At 39.1% G+C, this 27,912-nt stretch overlaps 1 protein-coding gene across 4 annotated transcripts; it reads right to left on the reverse strand.

Annotated features, from left to right (window-relative positions):
* Positions 1–1,837: 1,837 nt before the first annotated feature.
* On the reverse strand, positions 1,838–27,446 carry calcrl2 (calcitonin receptor-like 2). Of its 4 annotated transcripts, none has more exons than XM_010891469.4 (14): positions 27,074–27,446; positions 19,670–19,710; positions 13,151–13,237; positions 10,318–10,453; positions 7,321–7,428; positions 7,081–7,193; positions 6,860–6,951; positions 6,456–6,582; positions 6,181–6,334; positions 5,932–5,992; positions 5,698–5,764; positions 3,418–3,636; positions 3,239–3,280; positions 1,838–3,111 (listed from the first exon to the last, which is right to left on the reverse strand). In XM_010891469.4, exons 3-14 carry the CDS (start codon positions 13,199–13,201, stop codon positions 2,848–2,850), a joined length of 1,434 nt encoding a protein of 477 aa, XP_010889771.1. In that variant the 5' UTR covers positions 13,202–13,237; positions 19,670–19,710; positions 27,074–27,446; the 3' UTR covers positions 1,838–2,847. The 4 variants fall into 4 exon arrangements, with proteins under 4 accessions (XP_010889771.1, XP_010889769.1, XP_010889770.1 ...); XM_010891467.4 differs by having other exon boundaries at positions 7,321–7,443; XM_010891468.4 differs by lacking the exon at positions 27,074–27,446 and adding an exon at positions 19,820–19,948 and having other exon boundaries at positions 7,321–7,443.
* Positions 27,447–27,912: the final 466 nt, after the last annotated feature.

Genomic DNA, 27,912 nt, shown 5'->3' on the forward strand with positions numbered 1-27,912 from the left:
ATGTCATAATCCACATGTTGTATTGTCCAATTCATAACATATAGCTTATACCTTACACCTTTTGAACGAGAGTTGTTCCTGAACAAAAAAAGTCACTAAAATGATCCTTCACGGTACTACAGCGTGGGATTCCTAGCTTTCAAAATGGTTGTTGTCTTGCCTTACGTGCAATTCACATTCGCTACAACGCCATCTACGGACACAGCGGTGTTTAAACACAGTGAATAACTCTCCCCGATGAAGCATAAAGTCGAGGCTATAGGTGAGTAGTTGAGCAGGTACCATGCAGTGGAAAACATCAATTCGTGAATACAATAAAATAAAGTGAATACAAATAATCAGTACAAGAATAAAAGGGGTAGAAAACGGCAACACAAGCAGATACAACAAATCACAGCGCACTTCCGTGGTCGGGCCGCTGGGATGCAAATTAGCTTATGCAAACTAAGATCCGGAGAAAAGCGGCAAAAGCTGGTGGCCCACTGGCTGTATAACATTATAGCCTCCTGCCGCCCACCAGCAGCAAACAGGATTCTAGCGTAGGTTCCAGGGGTGTCCAGATTTCTGGAGGATGAAGTGCAGAGCCATTTTGACTGTACTGTCCAAAGACCTTTTGGCTCTTTAGGCAAAATGCAGTGTATCTTTTAGGGGCTCGTTGATGATCTTGAGGTGGGACTGCACAAAGCACTCAAATGACATCATAACCACAGAGGTCAGGGTGACGGGTCTGTAGTCATGTTCTGTGATCCTTTCTTGAGGACTGGGATGATGATGGAGGATTTGACACAGGCCGGAATGCAGCACGTCTCCAGTGAGGTGTTAAAAATGTAAGTAAACACTATGTAGCCAGTACCTGGATGACCTTCACGTTCCCCTGACCTGAATCCAACTGAGAACCTCTGGAATGTTATGTATTGGTGCATCCAAAGCCACCAAGAAGCGTCACAGACTGTCCAGGAGCGCACCGATGCCCTGATCCAGGTTTGGGAGGAGATCCATCAGGATACCATCCGCTGTCTCATCAGGAGCATGCCCAGATGTTGGCAGGACACTACACACATGATGAGTTGCGTGATGAAATTCACAAAAGTTGGAACAGCGTGGGATTTTAATTGTTTACTTCGATTTTCGGTGTGAGTTTGAATCCCGCCCTCAAATCGGTTGGTGATTTTGGTTTCCATTAACCGTTATGTCATTTTGTTCTCAATGAATTACACAATGTACAGTAAATATTTTGATCTATAATATATTTAGTTAATCAAGACCCGATGTATAATTTAGGTGTTACCTTAAGTTTTTTTGAGCAGCGTATGTGTAGCAGCTTAGTAGATAACTAGCTAGCTTGGCAATCTAGCTAACGTAATGTGATGTGTTGTTTAGAACTTTCATAGCATATCCACTCTGAGCTTCAACCGAGTGAGCAAACATGTTGTATGTGTCCTAGTTTAGTGGCATACAGGGAATAGCCAGATAACCTGACATGCTAGGTAACTACTTCAAAGTTTGGTTCGGAATCAACATTTGTATAGCCTATATGAACTTGATTTTTCTCCAGAGCTTTTCCCCAATTCTTTAGCACTGGAAATTACATGACAACCGGACCAAATTCAAAAATATGCCAAAAATGAAGAACTTTTTGGGATGTACTCCATTTCAAATAACATCTTTAACCAATACCGTTTATAATCTATTTGGACATTTCATGATATAAATCTAACAATTAACAACTTTAAAATATCAAACTGTAGCAAATGTACATTAATAATTCAGTAAAATGAGAATTGATCAGAAAACCTTTGAAAGCACTGTTTCGTCACTTTAAGTCCAAATAAAGAAATCAAAGACAAACCATAACATTTTATTTAAATTAATGTTGTTACACAGAAAGGTAAATAACAGTCTCATTTAGTTGAACATTTCTTTGGAAGTTAAAGTGGAATGTGTAGCATACACCGTGTAGCTCAACCGCAGTTCAGTGGTATAATACATGTATCATCTTAGATTATTCAAAGATTGCATATAGCAACTAAAAACAATATTAGTAAAAAGCATATATAAAAGTACACTGGATAAAAAAAATACTTCTGGCTTGTCAGAAAGAGGGCGTGCCCTAATCCCAGAATAAGTTCTCTCATTAGAGTTTCAGAGCACATACCTGCCCTTTCTCCTCATTGTATTGTACGCATTATTCGGGGTGACAGTAATCTGAATTGTATCAGAGAACTTAACATTCAACAGTCAGTACTACGCAAAACAAGCAGTCATTTAATGGTTCTGAAAGGGAAAGCTTATGCAACCCACAATTAATTCATAAAGATCCACATCATTGAAGTGACATTAAAAGACTTATCCAAATTGAAACAATAAACAGTTTCAGAGTGAAATAAAGTGAGCAAAAAAATATAAATACATGAGTGCTTAGGTACTACAAAAGGTATTTAGGGAACAGGTGCATGTGAAACTAAACAGTATTGTTGGCCAAGATCAAACCTGGCCAGACATTGCACTCTTCACTGAATTTCCTTGTCACTGGATTAGTTCCGTAAGGTCGAGTAACATTGAGAATTTAAAGTGAAATGTTGCGCAAATAATTGTATGCAAGGTTTCAGCTGGACCCTGTAAGCTGTTCATTCATTATCAGTGGTGTGTATGTGGAGTTTCTTTGTGACGTGGTATTGTGCTTGTGTGTGCATCTTGTACACCTTCGTATGTATATTATTACGATGTGTGTGATCCAACATTTACAGTGACACAGAAGGGCATGGACCCTTTTTCTGCTCTGACCTACTCTCTGTGGCCATGCTGTAATGAGGAGAATGTGATGATGCCAGCGACGGTGCTGTGCTCTCAGATGTCAGTAGTCTCAAGGATTCTGGGCGTGTCCATCTCTCCATTGGTGCAGTGCTTGCCGTTGCTTTGAGAATTAGATTGATAGGACACACTCCCACCCGGCTTAATGATGGTGTCTTCCTCTTGAGAAGTGAGCTCCAGGTTAACTGTAGCGCGACTAGATTCAGTTATAGAGGAGTTGGTGTGGTAGTGGGAGTAGGAATCTGTCCATTTCCACACCAGCTTGATCTGTGCCCATTTCCGCCTAAGGCATCCCTGCACCTGTGTAAACAGACAGAGTCGTGCTTAACACTAATGAAAGCTTAAACCATTCTCTGTAAATACTGGCAAACAAATACTAAAATTATTATATGATTCTTTTAATACATTTGGAAATGCTCGCACTTACCTCTGCATTGCAAAAGCAGAATATAATTGCGACCAGGAGTCCCTGTGATAATATATATTTTTTTAAATGAGCGAATATATCTCCAGATTTAGGTATTTTGTAGTGAAAACTACCCCAGTTTAAGAGATGTTGGTTGTTTAATTTGAATGGCTTGGATTTTTATACAACACCATCTATACCTGGAAGTGTGTAAAGATGTTCATGATAAAGTCATAGATGGTTGTGGCTTTGCGTTCCTCTGGCCTCCATGGTACCAAGATGAACTGGGCTCCCAGTAGGGGGATCAGAATTAGAGTGGCTCTGACAGCCTTCATGTAGGCATTGGACTCAGCACTGTGAGTCACCTGAAGCTTGGTGACCAGAACACGCAGTATGTTGAGTAGGAAAAACAGGTTCACCTGCAGACAGAAAGAGAGGATCAGATGATGGGGATTAGAGGTAATACCATTGACAAACCATTTATAAACAGTTTGTAAGAAGTTTACTTTTTAAACCATGTATAAATAATTTATCATATCAATAATTTATAAATGTCAAAAATGAATCGCTAAATAGTAAACTATGTGTTAACAAACACTTAAATAATTGATTTATGAAGTAATAAGATGTTTGTTCATAGAATAGTCACAATTCCTAAATGATAAAAAACATGCTACCAATGTACTTATAAACCAATATAAGGAGATACTGTCAGCTTATAAGCTGATTTATAGTGTTCAGTAAAGGCCAACTTGGAGCGTGGTCACATTTTTAAACTCCACCTCAATATAAAAACAAAACGGCATCATCAGTTGGATTCTGGTTTATTGCTAATTCAAAACACACTACTTTCTCAATCAATAAAAAAAGCATAAAACAGTCAAAAATACAGTGGAATCATTGGCCCTCTTGGTAATGTACGTACAAAAGAAATAAACTTTGAATAATTCTGCCAATGAAGTGAGAACATATCAATAACAAATTTTGTTTAATCAGAATTGCATTTAAAAATGTCCATCCATATGCCAGTCACCTGCTCCTGCTGACATTTTGTAAACAAGTTAGATCAGTGATGCATTGTAACCACCACAAAAATAATAATATGTGCACATGGCTACCATGTTTTGTGCTTCTGAAACTACATGATTTCCCCCCTTGAAAAAATTTACAAGAGGAAATCCATTGTGGATATAGACAGGGGAAAAAGACATAAACAAATGCATTACAAATGGGATATTTCCCATAGACAGGTTACTCTGACACTTGAGAACAAGAAGGATGCTCTTAAAAAAACTTTCATCTAGATCTGTTGCCTACCGCTAACAGACTTTTTTCTCACAAAGGTGCTCATTTAAAAGCCAATGACCAATGCAAACTCTGGATAGCTAAACCTTGGACAATTGCTCTTTGAAGCCACTAGGCTTCAAAGAGCAATTATCATATTGCTCCTTTTATAGTTGCTGGGAGGGTAACTCTTTATTTTTAGAGTCCCAAAAGTGTGCTTGTAGACACTCTACAGATTGTCTACTGACTATCTGTAATAATTTAACTATCAACTAACCCTATCCCTTACCTATATCCTAACCCTAACATTTATTCTATCACTAACCTTAACCCTTAACCTTATTCTGAACCTAGCCCTAACCTTCACTTTAGCAAGCATTTATTTATCAGCCAATAGTTTGTGAAATGTTTGTTGATAGTATTATACTATCTATAGAACATCTACAGATGGAAGTTTGGACTCTCAAAATAAAGTGTAACCGCTGAAAGAATAAAAAAAACCAATATCAAACTTCCAATTTTCACTATTGTTTTCACTATTTTTTATAATAACAATTAGTACTATACATTAATGGATTATAATAGGTAATATTGTTTAATTAATTTTCCATTCCATATGTTAAGAAATTACTAAGTCTCTTATAGTGCACACTTTAAATTATCAGCTGCATGTATCATTAATGAGTAATTGGTTTATAAGGATCAAAATGAATAATTAGTGGTGGTAATTAATGGAGAGTCAAACCATTATAAACTATAGACAACTTTATAAGTTAAGATAATAACTCCTTTATTACTGTGTTGTAATATATTATTAAAAGATTATCCATCATTTATATATTGTGAACATATTACGATCAAACACCTTTTTACATATTATTCATTTATAAATTGTGTTTAGAGATCACTGACATGGAAAGAAACTGAAGTTTTAGCATACTGTCCACGGTGGTTATAATATTTGTTATGCAGCAGAATCCATTAGTTTGAGGTCACACCCCCTTCACTAGCGATCTCAGTAAGCTCGGCAGACGCTCAGTCATAGTGATGAGTAAATTAATTAATCCCACTGAAAATCCCACCCTCCACCCTGAGAAATGCCGGTAAATAAGCACTTCGACGTAGTGTGTTGGACGCTGTACTTGGGAGCCCCTCGTAGTTAGATATTCTTGAGTGTCTTTGTAAAGCAGACTCACCAGCAGGGCAGCATGAACAGGGCCATGGATGATGTAGAGCAGGTATGTGTCTGAACTGATCCAGCAGCTGGACGACAGGGAGACACGTGTAAACTGACAGGAAAAATTCAAACAAACTCAAATGGCTATGTCTTACAGGATTTCCTAACGCGGCGTACAGGGGCACTATGCCACCGTCTGGCAGTAATGTGTTACACTAAACCACATTAGACAGAGCAAGTTGTGACACGTTACTTGTCATCATAGAAGAGCCCACGCGCCACAGCGTGAGTGATGGCAGGAATGATGGGAAAGCCTGGGAGAAAGACAACGTCAAGAGCTTCCATAAGCCTTCACTGATATGACATGAAACAGTAAAAAGAAATGAAAGCATAGACGATGCCTTGAATTATGTGCTAGGTGCATAGGATTGTGAAGCAACAATTAATATCAGACAGTGGAGTGGGACACGGCAAAATGACAACGTCACAGTCCATCACTCACCCCAACCGAGGAGATAATACCAGCCTAGCTGCTGCTCTCCCACAAACACCGTCACCACGATGAGAGTGTGCAGGTAGATCCCCTCACACAGCATCCAGAAGTAGTTGGTGCCAAACATATATAGGTTCAGGACAGTCAGGATCTTGCATCCAATCTGAGAGAGAGCAGATCACAGGCAGAACCCTCAGGACAGGTGTTGTTTTCAACCGAACAAACTGGACATATCATATGGTTGTCACTAGTAGTATGCCATCGTATGGCTGTACAGTCCTTACAGGGTTGCTGGCCACCAGCTCCTGGTCCTGGGCTACAACAGAGAGCCAGATGACTGTGCAGATGGAGTTGAAGATAAATGACAGGAACATGTTCTTGTGGAGGGAGACCCTCTGGCAGCTCAGACTCCTAACAGAAAAATGGGAACAGAGACGGGAAAAAGTCTAGAAAGTGTTATATCGGTGTGCTGCAATTAAATAACTTTTTTGTATGTCCTCTTAACTATCTTTCCATTTCCACATTGGTATAGTAAGAGAATGTGTTGAATTTAAGTTCCCAATGTAGGAAATATTGGAGACCTTTGTTTAGAGTAGAAGACTCTGGGTGTAGGGAAGAGCAACCCAAACAGAATCCCTTCCATAGGAGAATGTAAAAATGAGAAGTGACAGTTAAATACATGACTCACTTGAAGTAGGAAAAGATGCAGAGTGTGATAATGAGGGAAACCACAGACAACCCATGTCCCAAAATGGCCAAGTAGTACATGCTTAATGCAACCTGGACAAATGAGAAAGAGAAAGACAAAACATAAAAGATGTTGACAACAATCAATAAACATGCTCTAATAAACATGTGTTAGCCTGTGTCCAAATCAGTAAACTACAGTTAGTTGGCTTAAGAACATACCGTCAGTTTATCCTTTGTGAACATCTCACACAGGGTGTAATTGGACCAAACACGATTGCTCTCAGGGTGACGAAACCACTGTCCATCCGAGTTGCACACTTTGGTCACTTTCTCTGAATGGAGAAAAAGAGGACACGGATGTAAGGGACATAAAACGTGTGGACTAGGGAAGGTGTCGTTAGATGAGATCAAGTTAGTTGAATTGAGACTGTAAATGACAAGCGTGTCTGATAGTGTCACCTGCAGGGTCAAAGTCCTGGAAGTACTCAGGGCAGAGCTGCATGGCCGTGCCAGGGGCAGAGTCATCCCAACACATCCAGCCATCCCACGTGCGGTTACAGAATGTGCCTATAAGGGGAGACACTATTGTATACAGTCTTTTACCGCAGTAATGCAACTGCTTCCCATGTGAAAAGGTTTAAGTTAATGCGATTAATTCACTCTGAACTGTTTAATATATCACAGATAAATACAGACTCAAACTGATAATAATATAATTTCCTGTAAATGCGATGCAAAAACCAACAGAGAAATTCAAAACATGAAGAAAAAACTGCTTTTAAATGATCCCTTCAAAGGTGCGATATACAACACTGATATCTGAAATTACATGTGCACACTTTAAAAATAGGACCAGTGAACAATACAAGGAAGTATGTGTCCAGTTTGATCCATGTAGGGAAGCAGGGCACAACATTTTATTTCAAAGACCATTATTTACTGAGCTCTAACAACATGGGGAAGCGTCAGGACAAAGACCACTTCCCTTCCTTCAGACCTAAGGGTGGTGTAGTCACTTCCCTTCACCCTGGTTTCAAATACATTTGCTTAAATGTTTTTTGCTGTGTATTTAAATATTACTATATATATATTTTTAAATCACAGCTTTATTTTCATGGTAGATGAGATAAAGATACAAAGGTAGATCAATAGGTAGATAGATTCATTGAAATGACACATGCTGCAGCCGAGACAACAACTGTTGTAGTCGTAGTTAAAACTTCTCATCAAAAAACGATTTTGTCATTCTATTTAATAATAATATTATATTTGACACTTCATGTGCATCCCTGAAATAACTTTCTACCTTTTTGGTTTGTAGCAGTGCTCCTTTAATTAAAAAGCCCCTCCACGATGGCAAGATATCAATTTTTTTTAGTTGGGAAAATGACAGTTAAAGCTTAGTAACTACTTCTTCTAAAATTGATTACATTAGTTTTTTTCCCCTTATCAATCTACACACAATACCCAATAATGACCAAGAAAAAACTATCCGGATAAGTCTTTCCCTCAATCTGGACTAGTCTCCCAGGCCCTGCTCCTGAAAAATCTTTCCACAGCATTATTCTGAAACCACCATGGATGATGCCAAGGATGGTATTGGCCAGGTGATGAGCAGTGTCTGGTTTCCTCCAGATGTGTCCCTTGACATTCAAATCAAAGAGTTCAATCTTGGTTTCAAGTGACCAGGAAATATTTTTTGTCATGGTGTGAGAGTGGTTTATGTTCCTTTTGGCAAACTATAAGCGGGTTGTCATGTGCTTTTTACTGTGCGTCTTCTGTTTGGCAACTCTACCATAAAGTCCTGATTGGTGCAGTGCTGCAGAGATGGTTGTACTTCTGGAAGGTTTATGCAGCATCCCAACGTTTTTGGAAACCGGGTACTAGATTGATGAGGGGAAAAACTGATTTATTCAGTTTTACAACCCCGTTTCCAAATGTTGAAACTGAGAAATATTATTGTTTCTGGAAAAAAATATATAGCCATTTTGAATTTGAAGCCAGGAACATGTTTCAAAAAAGTTGGGACCGGGGCATGCTTATTACTGTGTTGCATCTCTTTTTCTTTTAACAACACTTTTTCTTCTACCGTTCTTGCTTGATATTGGATATCAGCTGGTCAACAGTTCGGGGTCTCCTTTGTCATATTTTTTCATTTCATAATGTGCCAAATGTTTTCAGTTGGTGACAGGTTTAGCACCTGGACTCATTTACTACAGAGCCATGCTGTTGTAATACGTGCAAAATGTGGTTTGGCATTGTCCTGCTGAAATAAGCAAGGCCTTCCCTGAAAAAGACATTGTCTGGATGGCAGCATTTGTTGCTCCAAAACCTGTATATATTTTTCAGCATTAATGGTGCCTTTACAGATGTCCAAGTCACTCATGCCATTTGCACTAATGCACCCCCATACCATCATGGATGTTGGTTTTTGAACTGTGCCCTGTTAACAAGCCGGATGGTCCCTTTCCTTTTTAGCCCGGGGGACACGGCGTCCATGATGCCCAAAAATAATTTTGATTTGTCAGACCACAGGACAGTTTTCCACTTTGCCTCAGTCCATCTTAAATAAGCTCAGGCCCAGAGAACACAACAGTGTTTCAGGATCTTGTCATGTGCTTTTTACTGTGCTATATGGTACATTTATTTGCAGGGTAGAGTTTTAACTTGCATTTGTGGATGCAGTGACATACTGTGTTCACAGACAATGGTTTACACTAGTGTTCCTGAGCCCATGCAGTAATTTCTACTGCAGAATCATGTTTTTAATGTAGTGCCGCCTGAGGCCCCGAGGATCATGGCCATCTAATATTGGTTTTTGGTCTTGTCCCTTGCATACAGAGATTTCTCTGAATCTATTAATTATATTATGTACCGTAGATGATGAGATCTCTAAACTCTTTGCAATTTTACGTTATTCTTAAATTGTTGCACTATTTGCCCGCACAGTCTTTCACAGAATGGTAAACCCCTCACCGTCTTTACATTTGAAAGACAATCTCTGGGATGCTCAATCATGTTACTGACCCGTTGCCAGTTAACCTAATTAGTTGTGAGATGTTCTAGCATGTTCTTATTTTGTATTACACAACTTCTCCAGTCTTTTGTTGCTTCTGTCACAGTGTTGCTGGCATTAAATTCAAAGTGGGCATATATTTTTCATGGAACAATAAACATTTTCAGTTTCAACATTTGATATGTTTTCTTTGTACTATTTTCTATTGAATATAAGGTTTAATTCATTTTCACAACTTTGCATTTTGTTCTTATTTCCATTTTACACAGTATCCCAGCATTTTTGGAAACAGGGTTGTAGAATAATGCTGTAACATAACAAAATATGGAAAAACTAAAGGGGTCTACTAAATATTAAAGGAGCACTAAACTCCAGAAATGCTGCTGACTACCTACATGACCCAGCATGTAGCAGGTGACCGTGTGTGTCTAGAGCCTCACCATCTTCATTGTGTGGCGGGTCGCGGATTATCTTTAGATAGCATTCAAACTGAGCTGACAGGATCTGGGTGCGGGTAACAGGCATGTTAGGCACCTCCTCTGATGTTGGCAAGGTCACATCTTCACTGCGGCACACCTGTTGGATATGATAAACCATATCTTTTCAGTTTCTAATATGACAAACACCCACCCTCATATCAGCATACACGTGCTTTCATATTTATGTTATTATGTATTCGGAAGCAAATACAGAAAATCCAGAATTATCAGCACCACCAAGTAAATATCCATAAAAAAGGCTGTAATTATTGTTAATCAGCTTGATTTCACACTCAAAGAATTACATAAATCGACACTTTAATGGAAAGAAAATTGTTCAAAGAAAAAAAAGTCATCAATAAATAATTATTTTATTACAAAACATGGGTGCCACAAATACCAGAGGTAGCTTTGGTGTAAAAAGAGACATGGACATTCACAAAATAACTTAATCCACACTGTGAGGTATGGTGGTGTACATGTGATGTTGTGGGGCTGTTTTACTTCCAAAGGCCCTTGGAACACAAGGCCACTTGGACACCAATTACCAGGAGATTTTAGGCCCAAACCTGTCTGCCACCGCCATTATAGCAGATGACAGACAGTTATTTCTTGATGTTGACTTTCCACTCAATTAAAGATCAGTTACATTTTAGTTTTTGAGAGCTGATAAACAACAATAAAAATAATTTTTACAGCATTTTATGTTTATATTTACCTATCGTGCCAATAATTCTGGAAGGCACTTAATTTGCTATATATTTGTGTTTTCTGTATGTACACTGATCAGCCATAACATTATGACCACTGATGGGTGAAGTGAATAACACTGATGATTTCGTCATCATGGCACCTGTCAGGGGTGCAGCAAGCAAACATTCTGTCCTCAAAGTCGATGTGAAAAATGCATAAGTATCTGAGCGACTTTGACAAGGGCCAAATTGTGATGGCTAGACGACTGGATCAGAGCATCTCCAAAACTGCAGCCCTAGTGGGGTGTTCCCGGTCTGCAGTGGTCAGTAGGAAGGAAAAACTGTGAACCGGCGACAGGGTCATGGGTGGCCAGGGCTCATTGATGCACGTGGGGAGTGAAGGCTGTCCCGTCTGGTCCGATCCAACAGACGAGCTACTGTAGCTCAAATTGCTGAAAAAGTTAATGCTGGTACTGACAGAAAGGTGTCAGAACACAGTGCATCGCAGTTCGTTGCATATGGGGGAGCCCATGCTGACCCTGTCCACTGCCGAAAGTGCCTACAATGGGCACGTAAGCATCAGAACTGGACCATGGAGTAATGGAAGAAGGTGGCCTGGTCTGATGAATCACGTTTTCTTTTACATCACGTGGATGACCGGGTGCTTGTGTGTCACTTACCTGGAGAACACAAGGTACCAGGTTGCACTATGGGAAGAAGGCAAGCTGGCGGAGGCAGTGTGATGCTTTGGGTAATGTTCTGCTGGGATACCTTGGGTCCTGCCATTCATGTGGATGTTATTTTGACACATACCAACTACTTGAGCATTGTTGCAGACCATGTGCACCCTTTCATGGCAACGGTATTCCCTGATGGCATTGGCCTCTTTCAGCAGGATAATGCACCCTGCCACAAAGCAAAAATGGTTCAGGAATGGTTTGAGGAACACAACAATGAGTTCAAGGTGTTGACTTGGCCTCCAAATTCCCCAGATCTCAATCAAATCGAACATCTGTGGGATGTGCTGGACAAACAGGTCCGATCCATGGAGGCCCCACCTCACAACTTACAGGATTTAAAGGATCTGCTGCTAATGTCTTGGTGCCGGATACCACCGCACACCTTCAGAGGTCTAGTGGAGTCCATGCCTCGATGGGTCAGGGCTGTTGAAAAGGCTAAAAGGGGGACCTACACAATATTAGGCAGGTGGTCATAATGTCATGGCTGATCTGGGTATATACAGTATATAAACATGATATTTTATTTTAATATATATTATTTGTCCTCTTCAGCTCTCTCTGCTGGATTATTTTGTTTGTGGCATTACTGGAAATAACCTGTGTTTGGCATGTTGCTTTGCCATTGTCTTGTGCGCACACTGTAGAAGGGCTTGTAGCCAACATTTTCCTGAGGCAATAAAAACACAAGTATATTACTTGTGTTGTACTTTTTGAGTGTTGTACTTTTTTTGCTTGACATGAGACCAGAAACCCATGTTCCCTACCCCCTAGCCCTAAACCTAACTTTAATAACCTAAGCTTTATGCCTAACATTTACCCAACCTATAATACCTAATCCTAAACCTAACCAGTAATGCTTGAACCCAAAAGTAACACTCAAGGATCATGAAGTTTTTCTCCCAAAATACATCATATCCAATTCGTGGACCTCCACATTGCACAACTCCCAAGGTCAACGTCAAGACGTGTTCTCTGAAGCACAACTGATGAAGTTCAGCTCGCCCAGAAAGTCTAAACTAAGTCTTCACGTGCTGGACTGAACGTACTCTTCTACCATAATTGCACACACCAAGTTGCCACAAGGAGTCACCAGAGCGGGACCAAATTTGAACCCTAACCCCAGCCAAGCCCCTGATGGTGCGCCACCCTCCATGGGAACCCTGGCCTGCATTCGAACCCTGGTCTCACATCAACTCACCTAACTGTGAGGCAGTGACTTTAACACCGATCCACTCAGGGGTAGTGTTAAAATCCCAATTTTAACACCATGTCCAACTGTAAGTTTCACCCTAAACCTCACCCTTAAATCAGGTTTTATGATTTGTGCAAATACACACACACACACACACACACACCTCTCACCTCAATGCCCAGTAGTAGCACTGGAAGCCAAAGCCCTGGAATCATCCACATTGTTCAATAAGGGAGTTGCCAGTGAGCATCCGTCAACTGTTGTGAAAGGAAACACAAGCACATAAATTACAGGGTGGAGTCAATAGCTGTATTTCTTACTATACTTCTTCATGGCTCTGGTTCATATTACTGATTATTTGCAACACTCTGAAGCTATACTGGCCATACTGAAAGAATCCTTTTCTAACTTCTTCAGTTAAGAGCTTCCAGTGACGTCACGAATGGACTGTATGCACAATACACTTGAAATGTAAAAGCTGATGTATAATTAGAGACAATCAGAGATATGTACTGTTTGTATTAGCATAGGCATTCAAGAATTACTCACTAGGGTGTGTAGAATCCATATAGTGTCAATGGAGTGGATGGGTTAAACTGTGCTGCTAGCTATACCATCCATGTTACCCCATGAAATGACACTTCATATGGATTCTACACGCCCTAATGAGAGATTCTCAAATGCCATGTTCCACATTACAATGTCATTGCAATTTGCATAGGCCACTTTCAGGAGTGTATTGTATTGGAGCCAATGGGGAGACAGTCAGATTGGATCATTTTGAGTTCCAAATAAGTGGCACCTATATGATAAGATTCTTTATTGACTTTTTATTATTATCTTTTAGAAGCAAGACCCCGAGGAGAATAATAGTTAAGGTCAAAGCTACTAATAGCGGCAAAGCCCCTGACTTGGGGGAGCAAAATGTACCCTAAGGGTGACTTTTAGGAACAATAGATTGGTCATATCTCAATTCTAGTGCAGGCAAGCTAGAACCTGTCGACACGGACAGGGAGAGAGAGCATGAGTATGGGTAGGTGGGTATGTGTCATCAAGTATACGTGTGCATGCTTATTCAACATGGGAATTACACACGTTTTCCGGGAGTCCATTATATTAATTTGTTCAATTAAGTTCAACCCAGCATTAATTAGGTTAGATAGATGAATACTGTACAAAGAACTCTATTAGTTACTATGAAATACCTATTTGAAGGAGTAGCAGGGAGCCTTATATCAACAGTTAAGTATGACTGCAGGAAGTTTTGCATGAAAGTTATGGCTCTGATCCAAGAGATAAAGTGCTTCTTTAGTTCATGACGATAGGAGAGATGTCCCACCAATTTCAATTTTCCATGATGAGTGTTTTAGCTTTGGATAGGGGTTGGAGTAATTAAAAAATGTGCAGAACTTTATTTAGACTGGAATGACGACTGGGAACAACATCATTATTTTCAATTGGGGGTGGCCCATTTTGGAAGGCTATGTAATATTTGTGTTACTATTTTCTCATATCAGGGAGGCTCTGGTTTGTACAAGTAGTTTGTGTAGTACTAATGATTAGAAATGTAAATGAAATGTAGCATGATTAGACACAGTCGATATACTTGGCTGTGGTTATTTTTATTTGCCTGTATTTTTCTTTCCTACTCAATTTTGTGCTTTGGCTTTCACTCAGTCTTGTTGTGTTTTAATTAATTCACTTTAATAATGTGCAACTTGTCAATACTAAGAGGAGACATGTTCAAGATTCCACTATCTGTCTTTCCAGTGACTAAGCATGTAGCGCAGTATGTAAGTGTCTCAAAACAGGATGTACACTCTCAACAGCAGGTCAACAGCAGTATAGTTGTTCCACTCAGGGTCAGAGAACATCCCCATTTTAAATACCAGCATAAGGATGTTTATTTTATGGAAAACAGGTTTAGTTTTAAACATCCACAATACCATTCCAGTGTACATTTTCCAACCCAGCTAGGCCAGAATATCACTATATTTATACCTCAGTCCTTTTACATGCAACCAGGCTCAATCATCACTGGGATTATAAAAAGCATAAAATAGGAAAAAGCACTTTTGTAAATCCTTTGACTTGCTGAGGGAAACCTATATCACGGAAAGACCTATGATCTTCCCTTAAATAACTTTCTGATACCTACAGATTAGAAATGTTATAAAACATCTTCCTGCTTTTGAAAATGATAGATCTTCTCTGTGGGGAATCTGATTAATGAATGGTACATAGTGTCTCACACTAAGAGACACAGCTTCTGCCCCCAAACTCACCCAAACAGACACATGCACACTCAGTGTAAATTTTTATGTACAGTTCCCTCCAGAATGACTGCCAAAAACTCTACGATTTTTTTTTTTATTGTTGTTTATCACACATTGACACTCAGTTTCTGTCTAGGAGGGTTTGTGCATTTCTCTGTCTCTGAGTTTTTCTGTGTGTGTGTGTGTGTGTGTCTTGCTATCTGTGTCTCAATCTTAATTCAAAAGGTTGGATGAATGGTGAATGGATTGTTTGATATACTTAGGTGGTAATGTTTATTATTTTCCAGTGTTTGTATGTGTGATGATGCAGACCCAGTGGGCTTTATCCTATTAAGCTATGCCTAGATAGCCATTCAGGTCAGACCTTTGCTTTATTATATCAGTCTTTCTGTGTCCCTCTGACTCAATTTCTCTCGGTCTTTGTCTTTGTCTCTCTTTCTTCCCAGCTTCTGTAACATGTCTGAACTCAGTACCCAACACTAACCATACCCACCTGCCCACCGCTTAGTGCTGGCTCTCAGGGACCTTGTTGCTCTACTCTTCTTGTACTACTAGACTCTGACACTGCTTTGCAAATTCTGATAAGGACATTTTCAGATGCTACATGTTCATGTCCACCTCAGGAACCTCATTGCTGCTATCCCTGCATTTCAGTTTCACATGCTACCTTCATTTGCCTTCATTGCACATCTAGAATTGCCATCTGTACTTGCATTTGCCTTCATTACATATCCATAGAGCCCACTTGTAACTTACATTATACTTAATACTTGTACATTTTCTGCCCTGTATTATTCAATGACAATAAAGTTGAATCTAATCTAAAATTACGTAACAGAGAGCTCCTTGAACTCTATGACCTGGTTTTTACTGTGACACGAACTGTGAAGTGTGGGATGTAATATAGACAAGTGTGTGCCTTTCTAAATCATGCCCGATCAATTGAATTTGCAACAGGTAGACTCCAATCAAGTTCTAGAGAACTCTAAAGGCTGATCAAAGGATACAGGAAGCATCTGTGCTTAATTTGGATTGTCATGACAAAGGGTCTGAATACTTATGTACATAAGATATTTCAGAATTTTACTTTCAATAAAGTTTCTAAAAACATGTTTTTTCGTTTTTTCATTATGCTGTAGTGTGTATGGATTGATGTTAAAAATAAAGGAATCAAAAATGTATTCTATGACATAACAAAGTTAATGCTAACAGTTAACAGGAAAATATTTCAATTCAAATAGAATGTTTTGTAGACCAGCGGGCTGCATTTCTTAAATAGACCATATGTAAGATAAGCATTCATGACCAGAAGAATATACTGTATTCCTACAGTTGCATGCAACCCAGTTAAGCTACCCCTCTTCCCTCCAAAAAAACAAATAAAATAAAACAGAACTATTAACCTACAATACATAGAATTAATATGGTAATAACTGTGGGTGGGGAATAGTTTTTCTTTCTCTGGGAGGGCGGTGTATCCATTGAAATATATGGGGCCCTGGTGAAACAAAACCCAGCTCTACTATTTTAATGATTCAGATACATACACACACAATAACCCCAATTAATTGTTATAGGTTATGTGTAATAACAAAATTGTAGATTTATATGCTAGTGAGGTAGACCAAAGCTTCGAAGGCACCACTGGAAAGACTCTTTCCAGACAAGGTTTCAGCAGACATCCTGTTAACCCAGAGAGGTCCTACCGTTCTCATATAAGACTCTCATTAAGTAACAGAGGTACCTCCGATATGGGGTACTCACATTCAAGGACGTCCGAAACTATTATTAGAAATACTACAATGCATCTTGCTAGAAAGGCAACCTTAGCAACAATGATGAACGAGGGATTGTTAGAATCATCTCTCACATGTTTACAGTAACTTCTGGTCAGGCGAGAAATGTTTATAGCAGTTTTTTTTTTTTTTTAGCTTCTTGGTCCAGGAATGTCAAGAAGCTTAAAGTTTTGTCTTGTAAATAATAGAGTCAAGATTCTACACAGTACACCGTTAAGTCTGGCAGACAAAGAAAGTAGCATACAAGCTAACGATGTAACTGAGCCAACCACACAAGTTCCAGACTCAACAAAAGGGAACAGGGTTTGGGATGCTGCTAACCTAATGAAAAACAGTGGCAGAGTTAGTAGCTAACGTTAATTTTTACAAATTAGAAGCTGCCTTCTCCCGCCAATTGCTGCAATGAGCACAACTGATCAAAATACGCAGACAAGCATATTCAAGTAAGGAAAACATTTTAACATGCTAAAAAAGCTTGTGTCAGAGGTAGATATTACAATATTGTATTTACATTTATATTATTTACAGTGTTTTGCAGGCTAATTACAGCTAGACACTGTCCCTTGAAAACCAATTGATAACCACTCAGGAAGCACTTTACTAGCACAGAAGAAAATTCATGAAAATGTCATTCCATTCCAAACACTGACTTTTGTGAACAATACAGTATGGGTTTACCATTTTAAACATATTGACTACTGCCTCCAGCAGGATGAGGAGCATACATTTTGTTGGCCTTTTTCCAACCTGGCTGTGTCTTTGACAAACAGAAATATTGTGTTATGGTCTGATTTTAAAAACAAGGTATCTCAGGAAAGAATTTCTTTCAATTCATCAGCCAGCACTAACCCTGGCCTTTTTCTTTACAGGCTGTTTCTTTTATTAACTTTCAATAACTCCTCTGAGCCAACAAACTTTGTTGACATTTTCGTTACCAATTTTCCACCCGCGCGTTAAAACAGACTGTATCCCATTTGACTAGTGAAGATGATAATCATAATTTCATGTAAAAAATATTTGTATTTCCTAGCTGCATTCTCACGATCCCTGAGGGCAATCCATCCGTTTTGGTTGTTTAGGGGCACATTCTTATCATGTCTTTTTGGCGGCAAACTGTTGCATTTTGCCACATGATGGTAGTACTTCACCTTAGAGACCTCTACACACATTAACCTTGACAAATTCCCCCTCTATCTTGCTTACTGTAGGTCAAGTTGTCATTGCTCCCTGATTATAAATGGCCTGTTTATTTGTATTTCAAAGGGGCTGCAGACAGCCTCTCCAAATCCCAGGCAGGACAAAGTATAAGGAGTTCTCTCTTCCTCTGTTGTCCTGGCACTTCCCTTCTCCTCTCTCAACAGCCACAGGTTAAAAATAGGCCATTGTTGGACCTACGCAAAGGCCCAACATTTAATTACAACAGTAACATCTGTTCCTTGGACAAGGGCAATGCAAGCATGACCTAAGCAGAGACAGTCAAGGCAACAGTCTTGAGTATCGGTTATTTAAAGGGTATAACAACATGCCACGAGGTATAATCTGATTTATAAACCAGCGTAGTAATAGCCTAGCCTTCATCAAGTCGTATTTACCAACCATCCTACTAACAGGTTAGCCACACTAAACAGAAACTATAGTCAGCAGTGTTTGCAAAGGAAAAACACTGTACAGATTACAATACACAATACATCAGTAGATATATACAGCCAAATTGCCAGTATTGCGTTTTCCATGCTTGATCCAAGAAATGTTAACCGTTCTTCTCAGTGCGCTGAAGAGTGAAGACTAAGGGACAAGATTGGGATTGTATTCATCACAAATGTTGAAAAGTCACACACTCTGTTTGCATCAATATTGCACTTTGACGTCAATATGATAAACCCTATTTAGTTAAGGAAAATCGATACAGAAAAAAATTATTTACTCAATAATTCACTGGGTAAAATGGAGCCCATATTTATTCCACATTGAGTTGCTATCGCAGTTATCTGAAGCTTCTAGTTCCCATCAGGACATTTCACTTGAATAACTCCCCAAGTTAAAGAAACTTGAAGAAAATATTGTTCACCAAGTTTTGACAACTATACCAGAATATTGTACACTAAATATAGTGCTCTTCCCTCGACAGAGAAATACAAAAAATATTCATAGAAACACAAAAAAGTAAACAAGTAATACAATACATATATACATACAACAAAGAAAAGTACTATGTATAAACATTTATAATTTAAAATAAAATGAACATAGAGCACCACAAACAGATCTACACAAAGTCCATGAGTAATAGTAATAGTATAGACCGAGCCAAATTATGCTTCCTAAGAACAGTTAAGTGATGGTGCTGTATATTTTTATATTGTAAAGTGATTAGATTTATTTACATTATTTATTATTTATTTACATTATGTCATGCAAAAGTACATTTGAAAAAGACATTGTGTAAAAACATAAGTGCAGTGTCAAAGTGCAAACAATTTCTTATTAAGTAAAAACAGTTACGACTTGCTTTAACTGTTTTGCTGAATTTCTTTGAATGTTTATCAAACTGAAGCTGAGAGTAACTAGTTAAAATTATTGTATCAATTATATTATATGTAAAATCTGATTTGCTCACCTTTGATAATGATGTTGATTGGCTTCACCATTGGCTGATTCCTGGAAAAAAGAAAATCAATGAGTTCTTTATATTCAATGTCAGGCATGAATAAAAAGCTTTTACAATTAAAAACACGTTTTGTCAACAAAATTGACTGGATAGTATTACCAATTGTTTCTTATTAGGCATGTTTCTTATTTTCATCCTTATTCCATTAACAAGAGAGCTGTTAATGTATATTCTTGTTCCTACTTTTCTCTCTGGATTGGTCCTGCCATACATACCTACACGTACGCAAAAATGGCAGGCCTCCCTACTGTACTTAGAATTTCTAAACAAACAGCTGGAGGTGTGGCTTTCTTCCATAGAGCTCCAATACTGTGGAAGACCTGCCAATTAATGTGAGAAACGCAGCCTCAGTCTCAACCTTTACTTGTCTACTAAGATCTCCTCAGGTAGGTTTATGATTAAGTGTAATATGGACTAGGGCTATGAAGGTGGATTTACAAACCATGTCTTGTCATGGGCTTACTCATGTCGTCCCTAACGCTCATGCAATGGAACTGAAGTCTGTAGGCCCTGTCTGAGGGTGATTACGGTTGGTTGGTGTCCCTTTGGGCTGGTTCTAGACCACAGAGACAGGCTGATTCCCCCCCTTTTCGTCAAGTGAAAAGGCTGATTCCCCCCCTTTTTGACTTTTTCGTCAAGTAAAAGGTTAAGAATCATGGAAACTCCTACTATTTTACAGCCCAAGTGGTTTTGATCTAGCCTATATTACCCCAAAAATCATGCACAGATGTGTACTTAAAAAAATCCAACAGAAATAGTCGCAATACAACCGTGAACAGTTTTATTGTAAGTTTACTAAAACGTAGCTACTGAAGGTTGTGGCCAGCAAAGTTTTTGTCTATCCTGACCTAAAAAGCATGCACGGATGCGTGCTTTGAATATCCACCAGAAATAGTTGCAATACAACCGTGAACAGTTTTCTACAAAATGCCTAATTTGCTTTGACTGTGACGAGATTCGAACGCTGGACCTATCAGTTGCATGTCTGCATCTCTAACCACAAGTTATTTAACAAGGGGTCAGCCACTCACTCACTCAGTCAGTCAGTAAGAGACATTCACTCTTGGCGGGCCCCGCTTAGGCAGTCCCAAAAATAAGTTTACAAAACAGTTTCAATAAAGGTCAAGCAGGCCGTCATGACGCAAATAACCAAAGGAAATCGAAGACCTCTACAGTAAATGACCAAAGAATGCTCACCAAAATGAATACAAAATATTTTACAAAAATAAACTGTCTGACAGATGAAGAACACTCTAGGAGGTAGAAGACCACAGCACGTCTCAAAAGCTGAACTACAGAGGACTGCAAAGTGCAAAAACACTGATTAGCTATTGGTAGGTTGGGAATCTCTGAACTCAGTAGTGGATGTACACAGGGGAATGCATTCTCAACACGTGTACCAGCGATAACTCCCTGGTTGAGCGAGCAGTATAATAGGAATCAGAATGGTGACGTGCTGGGAGGACAAACATATCTCAGTCTTCAAGATCTATTGCACACCTGCCGTTGAGCTGCCGTTGAGAAGGCCATAATCAGATGTTATGAAATTTGGGAAAATAGGGGTACAAATAAAATACATAAAATACAAGAGGGCAGAGTTGTGTGAAAAGTCTGTTTTGTGTACAGATGAATATTAACGAGAAATATATGGTGGCGTTTTTTTTTTGTTTAAGGTCTTGTATGAAAGCCACTTGAACTGGCTCAGTGGTCTTCATGGATTAATCCTGTGTGTACAGTAACATCTTGTCTGTTCAGATAACACATTGGATTTCATCATGCAAGCAAGACAATGACCGCAAACACACTGCTGTAGCTACTACAATTTTTTTTTCCATACGTAAGTCAATTACTCAATCTGATTCCATTGAGCATGCCCTTTAGAAGCACCAGGTATGACTGAAGGCAAAAAGACCAAGAAGCAAGAAGTGAAGTGAAGATGGCTACATAATAGTCTGGAAGAGCATTACCAGGGAGGATATACAATGGCAGGTGAGATCATCGCATTGCAAAGGATACGCAATCAGCTAAACATGACTACCTCATTACAAATCTGTTCAAATAGTATCGGCACACCCAAATCGAGGGATTATGTACAAAAAAAATAGTTAATTACTTTATTTATAAAACATGAAGATACCATCAAATTAATCCTGAAAGTCTTTACCCCATAGACATTGTATCCATTTAAATTTGAAGGACAAAAGTGTCACTGTTCAAATACTGTTGGTGTTCACTGTACATCGGATTACTAGCCCTGAACATACCCCAGGAAGAAAATGTACATCAACTAAAAAGGAGGACTTAGAAAAAAGAGAACCTAGAACTGATCATTGTGGGACACCCAATCTGCTTTTCTAAGTTGTTGACCCAATGTTACTGATCACTACACTTTAACTATCCTTGTGATCTGATTCAAAACATCTCGAGACTGTTAGAAAATCAGATTTTAAGAATATTTTTGTTATGATGTCAAAGACCTTGCTTAAGTCAAGTCAATAGCTCCTACCTACAAACCCGATTCCAAAAAAGTTGGGACACTGTACAAATTGTGAGTAAAAAAGGAATGGAATAATTTACAAATCTCATAAACTTATATTTAATTCACAATAGAATATAGAGAACATATTGAATGTTGAAAGTGAGACATTTTGTAATGTCATGCCAAATATTGGCTCATTTTGGATTTCATGAGAGCTACACATTCCAAAAAAGTTGGGACAGGTAGCAATAAGAGGCCGGAAAAGTTAAATGTACAGATAAGGAACAGCTGTAGGAGCAATTTGCAACTTATTATGTCAATTGGCAACATGATTGGGTAGTGCCTCTCAGAGTGGCAGTGTCTCTCAGAAGTCAAGATGGGCAGAGGATCACCAATTCCCCCAATGCTGTGGCGAAAAATAGTGGAGCAATATCAGAAAGAGTTTGCAAAGTTTTCATCATCCACAGTGCATTATATCATCCAAAGATTCAGAGAATCTGGAACAATCTCTGTGCGTAAGGGTCAAGGCCGGAAAACCATACTGGATGCCTGTGATCTTCGGGCCCTCAGACGGCACTGAATCACATACAGGAATTATACGGTAATGGAAATCACAACATGGGCTCAGGAATACTTCCAGAAAACATTGTCGGTGAACACAATCCATCGTGCCATTCGCCGTTGCTGGCTAAAACTATATAGGTCAAAAAAGAAGCCGTATCTAAACAGGATCAAGAAGCGCATGCGTTTTCTCTGGGCCAAGGATCATTTAAAATGGACTGTGGCAAAGTGGAAAAGTGTTCTGTGGTCAGACTAATCAAAATTTGAAGTTCATTTTGGAAAACTGGGTTGCCATGTCATCCGGACTAAAGAGGACAAGGACAACCCAAGATGTTATCAGCGCTCAGTTCAGAAGCCTGCATCTCTGATGGTATGGGGTTGCATGAGTGCGTGTGTCATGGTCAGCCTACACATCTGGAAAGGCACCATCAATGCTGACAGTTATATTCAAGTTCTAGAACAACATATGCTCCCATCCAGACGTCATCTCTGTCAGGGAAGACCTTGCATTTTCCAACATGACAATGCCAGACCACATACTGCATCAATTACAATGTCATGGCTGCATAGAAGAAGGATCCGGGTACTGAAATGGCCAGCCTGCAGTCCAGATCTTTCACCCATGGAAAACATTTGGCGCATCATAAAGAGGAAGGTGCGACAAAGAAGACCTAAGACAGTTCAGCAACTAGAAGCCTGTATTAGACAAGATTGGGATAACATTCCTATTCATAAACTTGAGCAACTTGTCTCCTCAGTCCCCAGATGTTTGCAGTCTGTTATTAAAAGAAGAGGGGATCCCACACAGTGGTAAATATGGCCTTGTCCCAACTTTTTTGAGACGTGTTGATGCCATGAAATTTAAAATCAACTTATTTTTCCCTTGAAGTGATACATTTTCTCAGTTTAAACATTTGATGTCATCTATGTTGTATTCTGAATTAAATATTGAAATTTGAAACTTCCACATCATTGCATTCTGTTTTTATTCACAATTGTACAATGTCCCAACTTTTTTGGAATCGGGTTTGTACCTACAGTACTTGGGACCAACACATTTTTAACTACCATAACACAATTGTCTTTTTTTACCTGTTTTTTTCTCCCCTATTTTGTGATATCCAATTCTTAATTAAGGCACAGCTTTGTTGCTGTGACTCCCAGCAGACTTGGTAAAGTATATCGCAAGACGTATCCTCCAAAGCACATCCAATTCCACTCTGGTTCATACTGGAATCTATATGTGTAAAAAAACACACAGCCTTTAGTTTTCACGGTCATCTTTTGAGGAATACTACACAGCAAGCAAAAGTGCTGCGTCTACATAGCAAGGCTTGCTTGATGCAGCGTAATTTCAAGCGTTCAGTCTATTTTTCTCATCAGAAGTATTGAGAGGAGACATGCACCAACATAACTTTGTAATCAAATATAACTTCACAAACATTCTCAACAATCTTTAAAAAATTACCCAATTTAGCCATGTACAAATGTAATCATTTGTTATTGTATGTGAAGCATCTAATAAAACAACAACAAATTTAGTTAAGGCACTTGTTGCCATTTTATAATTATCCATTGCTGCAGAAATGGGTGGAAGATATTTCCTTATTCATCTGAATATTTTCATAGATCGGTAGAATGAATACTTCGAGTTTGAAATTGACATGTTGCTAATTGACATCAACTTTGTTTTATTTCATCCCTGTTTCTAGTGAAGCTAAGCAGTTTAGGAACAGCTGCAATAAAGATAATTCTCTGTGCAGCACTTAAAGGACATCAGTTTACTGAATTAACGTTTGAATAACCGTAATTTCCTTGGCATTAACACTTAGACCAATCATAAGATTCCCCTAACCTTCCCTAACCCTGTTGGTCCTCTGTGAGCTGCTGCACATTACCAGCTCTTTTTACAGTTATTTGCTCTCTCTGTCAACAGTTTATACACTGAATCAGGGGTGTAGAAGTAGGGGCGTATGGGGGGTCATGGCCCCCCCAATGTTACACACAGGCCAGTGCAACCCCCCCCCCCCCCCCCCCCAGATAAGAGTGAAAATCCTGGGATCCATTCACCCTGACCCCAACCCCCCCCCCCCCCCAAAAAAAAAACAATACAAACCTATGCCGTTGCACTGAATGTCTCAATTTCTTGTGATAATCATCAAAAACGAACAGCTTCAGGATAGATCTCTTTTAAACAGATAAGCCTTCAAGATAAGCATGATTGTTATATTGTTTCTAATTAAAACGTAGATGAGCATAGAGCTGTGGCAGCCCTACTTACTGCTCTAGTGTGTAAAGGCGCACTGTGTCCAACTCATCCTGTCTTGAAAGACATACCCACACTATGTTGTTCACCTGGTAACTAACATGGGGTATCCATCGAACAAGTGATGATACTGGTGTTTTGGTGCCAATATGAGATGTTTTTTTATACACCACATTTCTACCCATGTATCACGTGCAACACTACCCGCTGTTTGAATAGCATACTGATTAAATACAGTTGTGACATAGAAAACCGCAGATCAAATCCAGCTGTGGACAACAACAATCATCCCTTCTAATCGCGGGCCAGCAGAACTAGGCTTGCCTGGTTCCTTTTCTGTTTTTTGACTGATTCTGTTTATACATGGAGCTGGACCAGAATTCATATGACACTGCTCACCACTCAATACACTGAGTGAGACATCATCTTCTGGCCTACGTAGCAGGGAGTACATGTCAGGAAAATGTACCACATAAAATATATTGCAACAATTAAGAGTTACACCTAAATACACCATTAAAAAATGTATCTCCAACAAATGTTGTTCATCTAAAAACTGTCATAGTCTAAATAGGCTCTTAAACAACACTTTAACACAATGACCAGTGAGCATGACACTTCTCTTGGCCTTTTCATGGCATGACTGCACAAAATGTTAAATGGTGACACAAGTTAATTCATTATATAATTAAACTTTTAATATTTATTGCCTTTAAATGAATCCAGAAAAAAACTATTCTGTTTTTAGACCTAGTACCTTACCTAAACACAATGAAAATAGTAACATGGGATAGGCTTAAAGTGGAGTATTCCATAAATCTCAAGAGTGAAATGTTTGGTATTGGGGATTCCGAAAAAGATGTCGATTGGTTAATAATTATAAACATCCTTATTTTCCCACAGCTGGATCCAAAAATAGCTCTCCAAGCTTGGAGCAATGCCACACTGAGTGAGTGAGTGAGTGAGTGAGTGAGTGAGTGAGTGAGTGAGACAGGCATGGCCAGAAAGAATGGAAGACTCCATCATTCTGAGAGTTCACAGACCATCTAGAAAAACCTCTTACACACAGTTTCACAGTTCCCCACACATTATCCAAACTCCTTTGACTGTTCTCAGCCAGTGGACATGGGACTAGGAACTCCAACTTAAAAACATGAACATTTAAAAAAGAAACGTTGAATATCGAAAAGCATACTGACACATGCCTTTGCCAATATAGTAATGCCATTTCAGACATAATATTGCATGACGCTGCCAGTTTATATACCATTACTAAAAATAATCCATATGTAACATTATCCCCTGCCCTCCTTTCCTTCCTCTATTCCAAAAAAAGCAGAGGTTAGTTAGGCACAAGGTATTGGCATGATAGCGAAAGAGTTTTAGACTAAAGTAGCAGGCACACCTATTTATACCGCTTAACAGCTGCCTGGCAGGGCCAGCATGTTCTGGGGCAAAGACGTTGCAGTGCTGGGAATCCTGAACAGCACCATCAAACCAGCAACACAAAATACACAAATAGAAAAGACCAGGAAACAGTGTCCGTTAACTGGCGCTGAGGTGATGTTTCTTCAAAGTTTAAGTGACACCAAACCGTCACGTGCAGTATGTATTAATGAATGCTCAACATATAAGGATATTGATACTTCAATTACACTTCCATTCCTTTAAACCAACTAGCGATAATCACGAACGACCAAGCCACATGCAAAAACGTAATAACAATATTAACAATAACCAAACATATACGTCGATATGTATAACGCACACAAACAATCAACAACGCATTATAGCGACTAGTTGGTCAGGGCTTATCACTCAACGTGATTGAGTGGGGTTGCATACCAGCGCAAATGTACCCATATACCCACATGTGTCCTCATTAGATTTGGTCTATTTCGCAGTATTTGGTGTCTAGGCGGTATTCTTAGACACATATATACACAAACACTTATTTATTTTAAATAAGACAGTAAATATGCTTGTATCTAGCGAAACACATTTAAATGTAACATGGCCATATTCGGAAATTGTGTAAAATACATACCAGAATTTGTATGATTTTTTTTTTACTACTTTCCAAATCTTCCCACCTTCACATGTTCCAGTGAAACTGTCTCAGGCAGTGTCCAGACTACACAAAACCAACGCTTTAATATCCGCGGATGGTGAGGGCGGTCCGATCAGTCTCTTTGGGGTTTTATTATCAACATAAAATGTTGATGATTGTGGAGGCTAAATTATTATTTCCATGATTGATTCGCCGTTTAAAATGTTGAAGCAATGCTCTGAAATATGGTATAGTCACTTTTGAGTATGCTACTGGCAGTAAATTAATTAGTCTTAACTGACTGTCGGCAGTCATGCAGGTCAGTTGTCTGAAGCCTAGACTTAAGCCAGTTCAAAAAACGGTGGTTGCGTATCCGGCGCTCCAAGCTTTCTTAAACACACTTTTGCGCATGTACGGGACTTCCAGTTGGTCCATTCTTTAAACAGACATAAAGTGGTTATTATTCGGGCTTGCAAGGAAACAGGGCCTTATTTTTTGTCCAGCGTTCTGACGTAAGCTAATAATTAGTAAATCTGCCACAGTACAGTTCTATATAAAGCTGCCACTGTACAGTTCTTCAACATACTTATTAGTATGGTGGCTTGAAAAGCTGGCACAGCATAGTTCTCCTACATACTGGGGCGGTTTGAAAAGTTTCCACGGTATAGAGATCTTCAGCATACATTTTATTAAAAGGGCATCTTGAAAAGCTGGCACAGTTATTTGGAAGGTTACTCCTGCCACACCATTTAAGATTTATGCGCAATTTAAATTTAAACGTTTAGATTAACAGGTAGCTGCAATATTTTACGTCTAGAACTATTCAAGTTTTAGTG

This window comes from Esox lucius, chromosome 12, assembly GCF_011004845.1.
Source record: "Esox lucius isolate fEsoLuc1 chromosome 12, fEsoLuc1.pri, whole genome shotgun sequence".
Taxonomy (NCBI): Eukaryota; Metazoa; Chordata; class Actinopteri; order Esociformes; family Esocidae; genus Esox; species Esox lucius.

Excerpts from the sequence above, each read along its gene's own strand:
- calcrl2 (XM_010891467.4), bottom strand. The coding sequence starts at position 13,201 with ATGTGGATGATTCCAGGGCTTTGGCTTCCAGTGCTACTACTGGGCATT. Across the intron at positions 5,993-6,180 it reads GTATTATCTCCTCGGTTGGG|GCTTTCCCATCATTCCTGCC; the intron begins GTGAGTGATGGA and ends TCTTTCTCCCAG. Across the intron at positions 3,637-5,697 it reads CTGTTCATGCTGCCCTGCTG|GTGAACCTGTTTTTCCTACT; the intron begins GTGAGTCTGCTT and ends TTCTGTCTGCAG.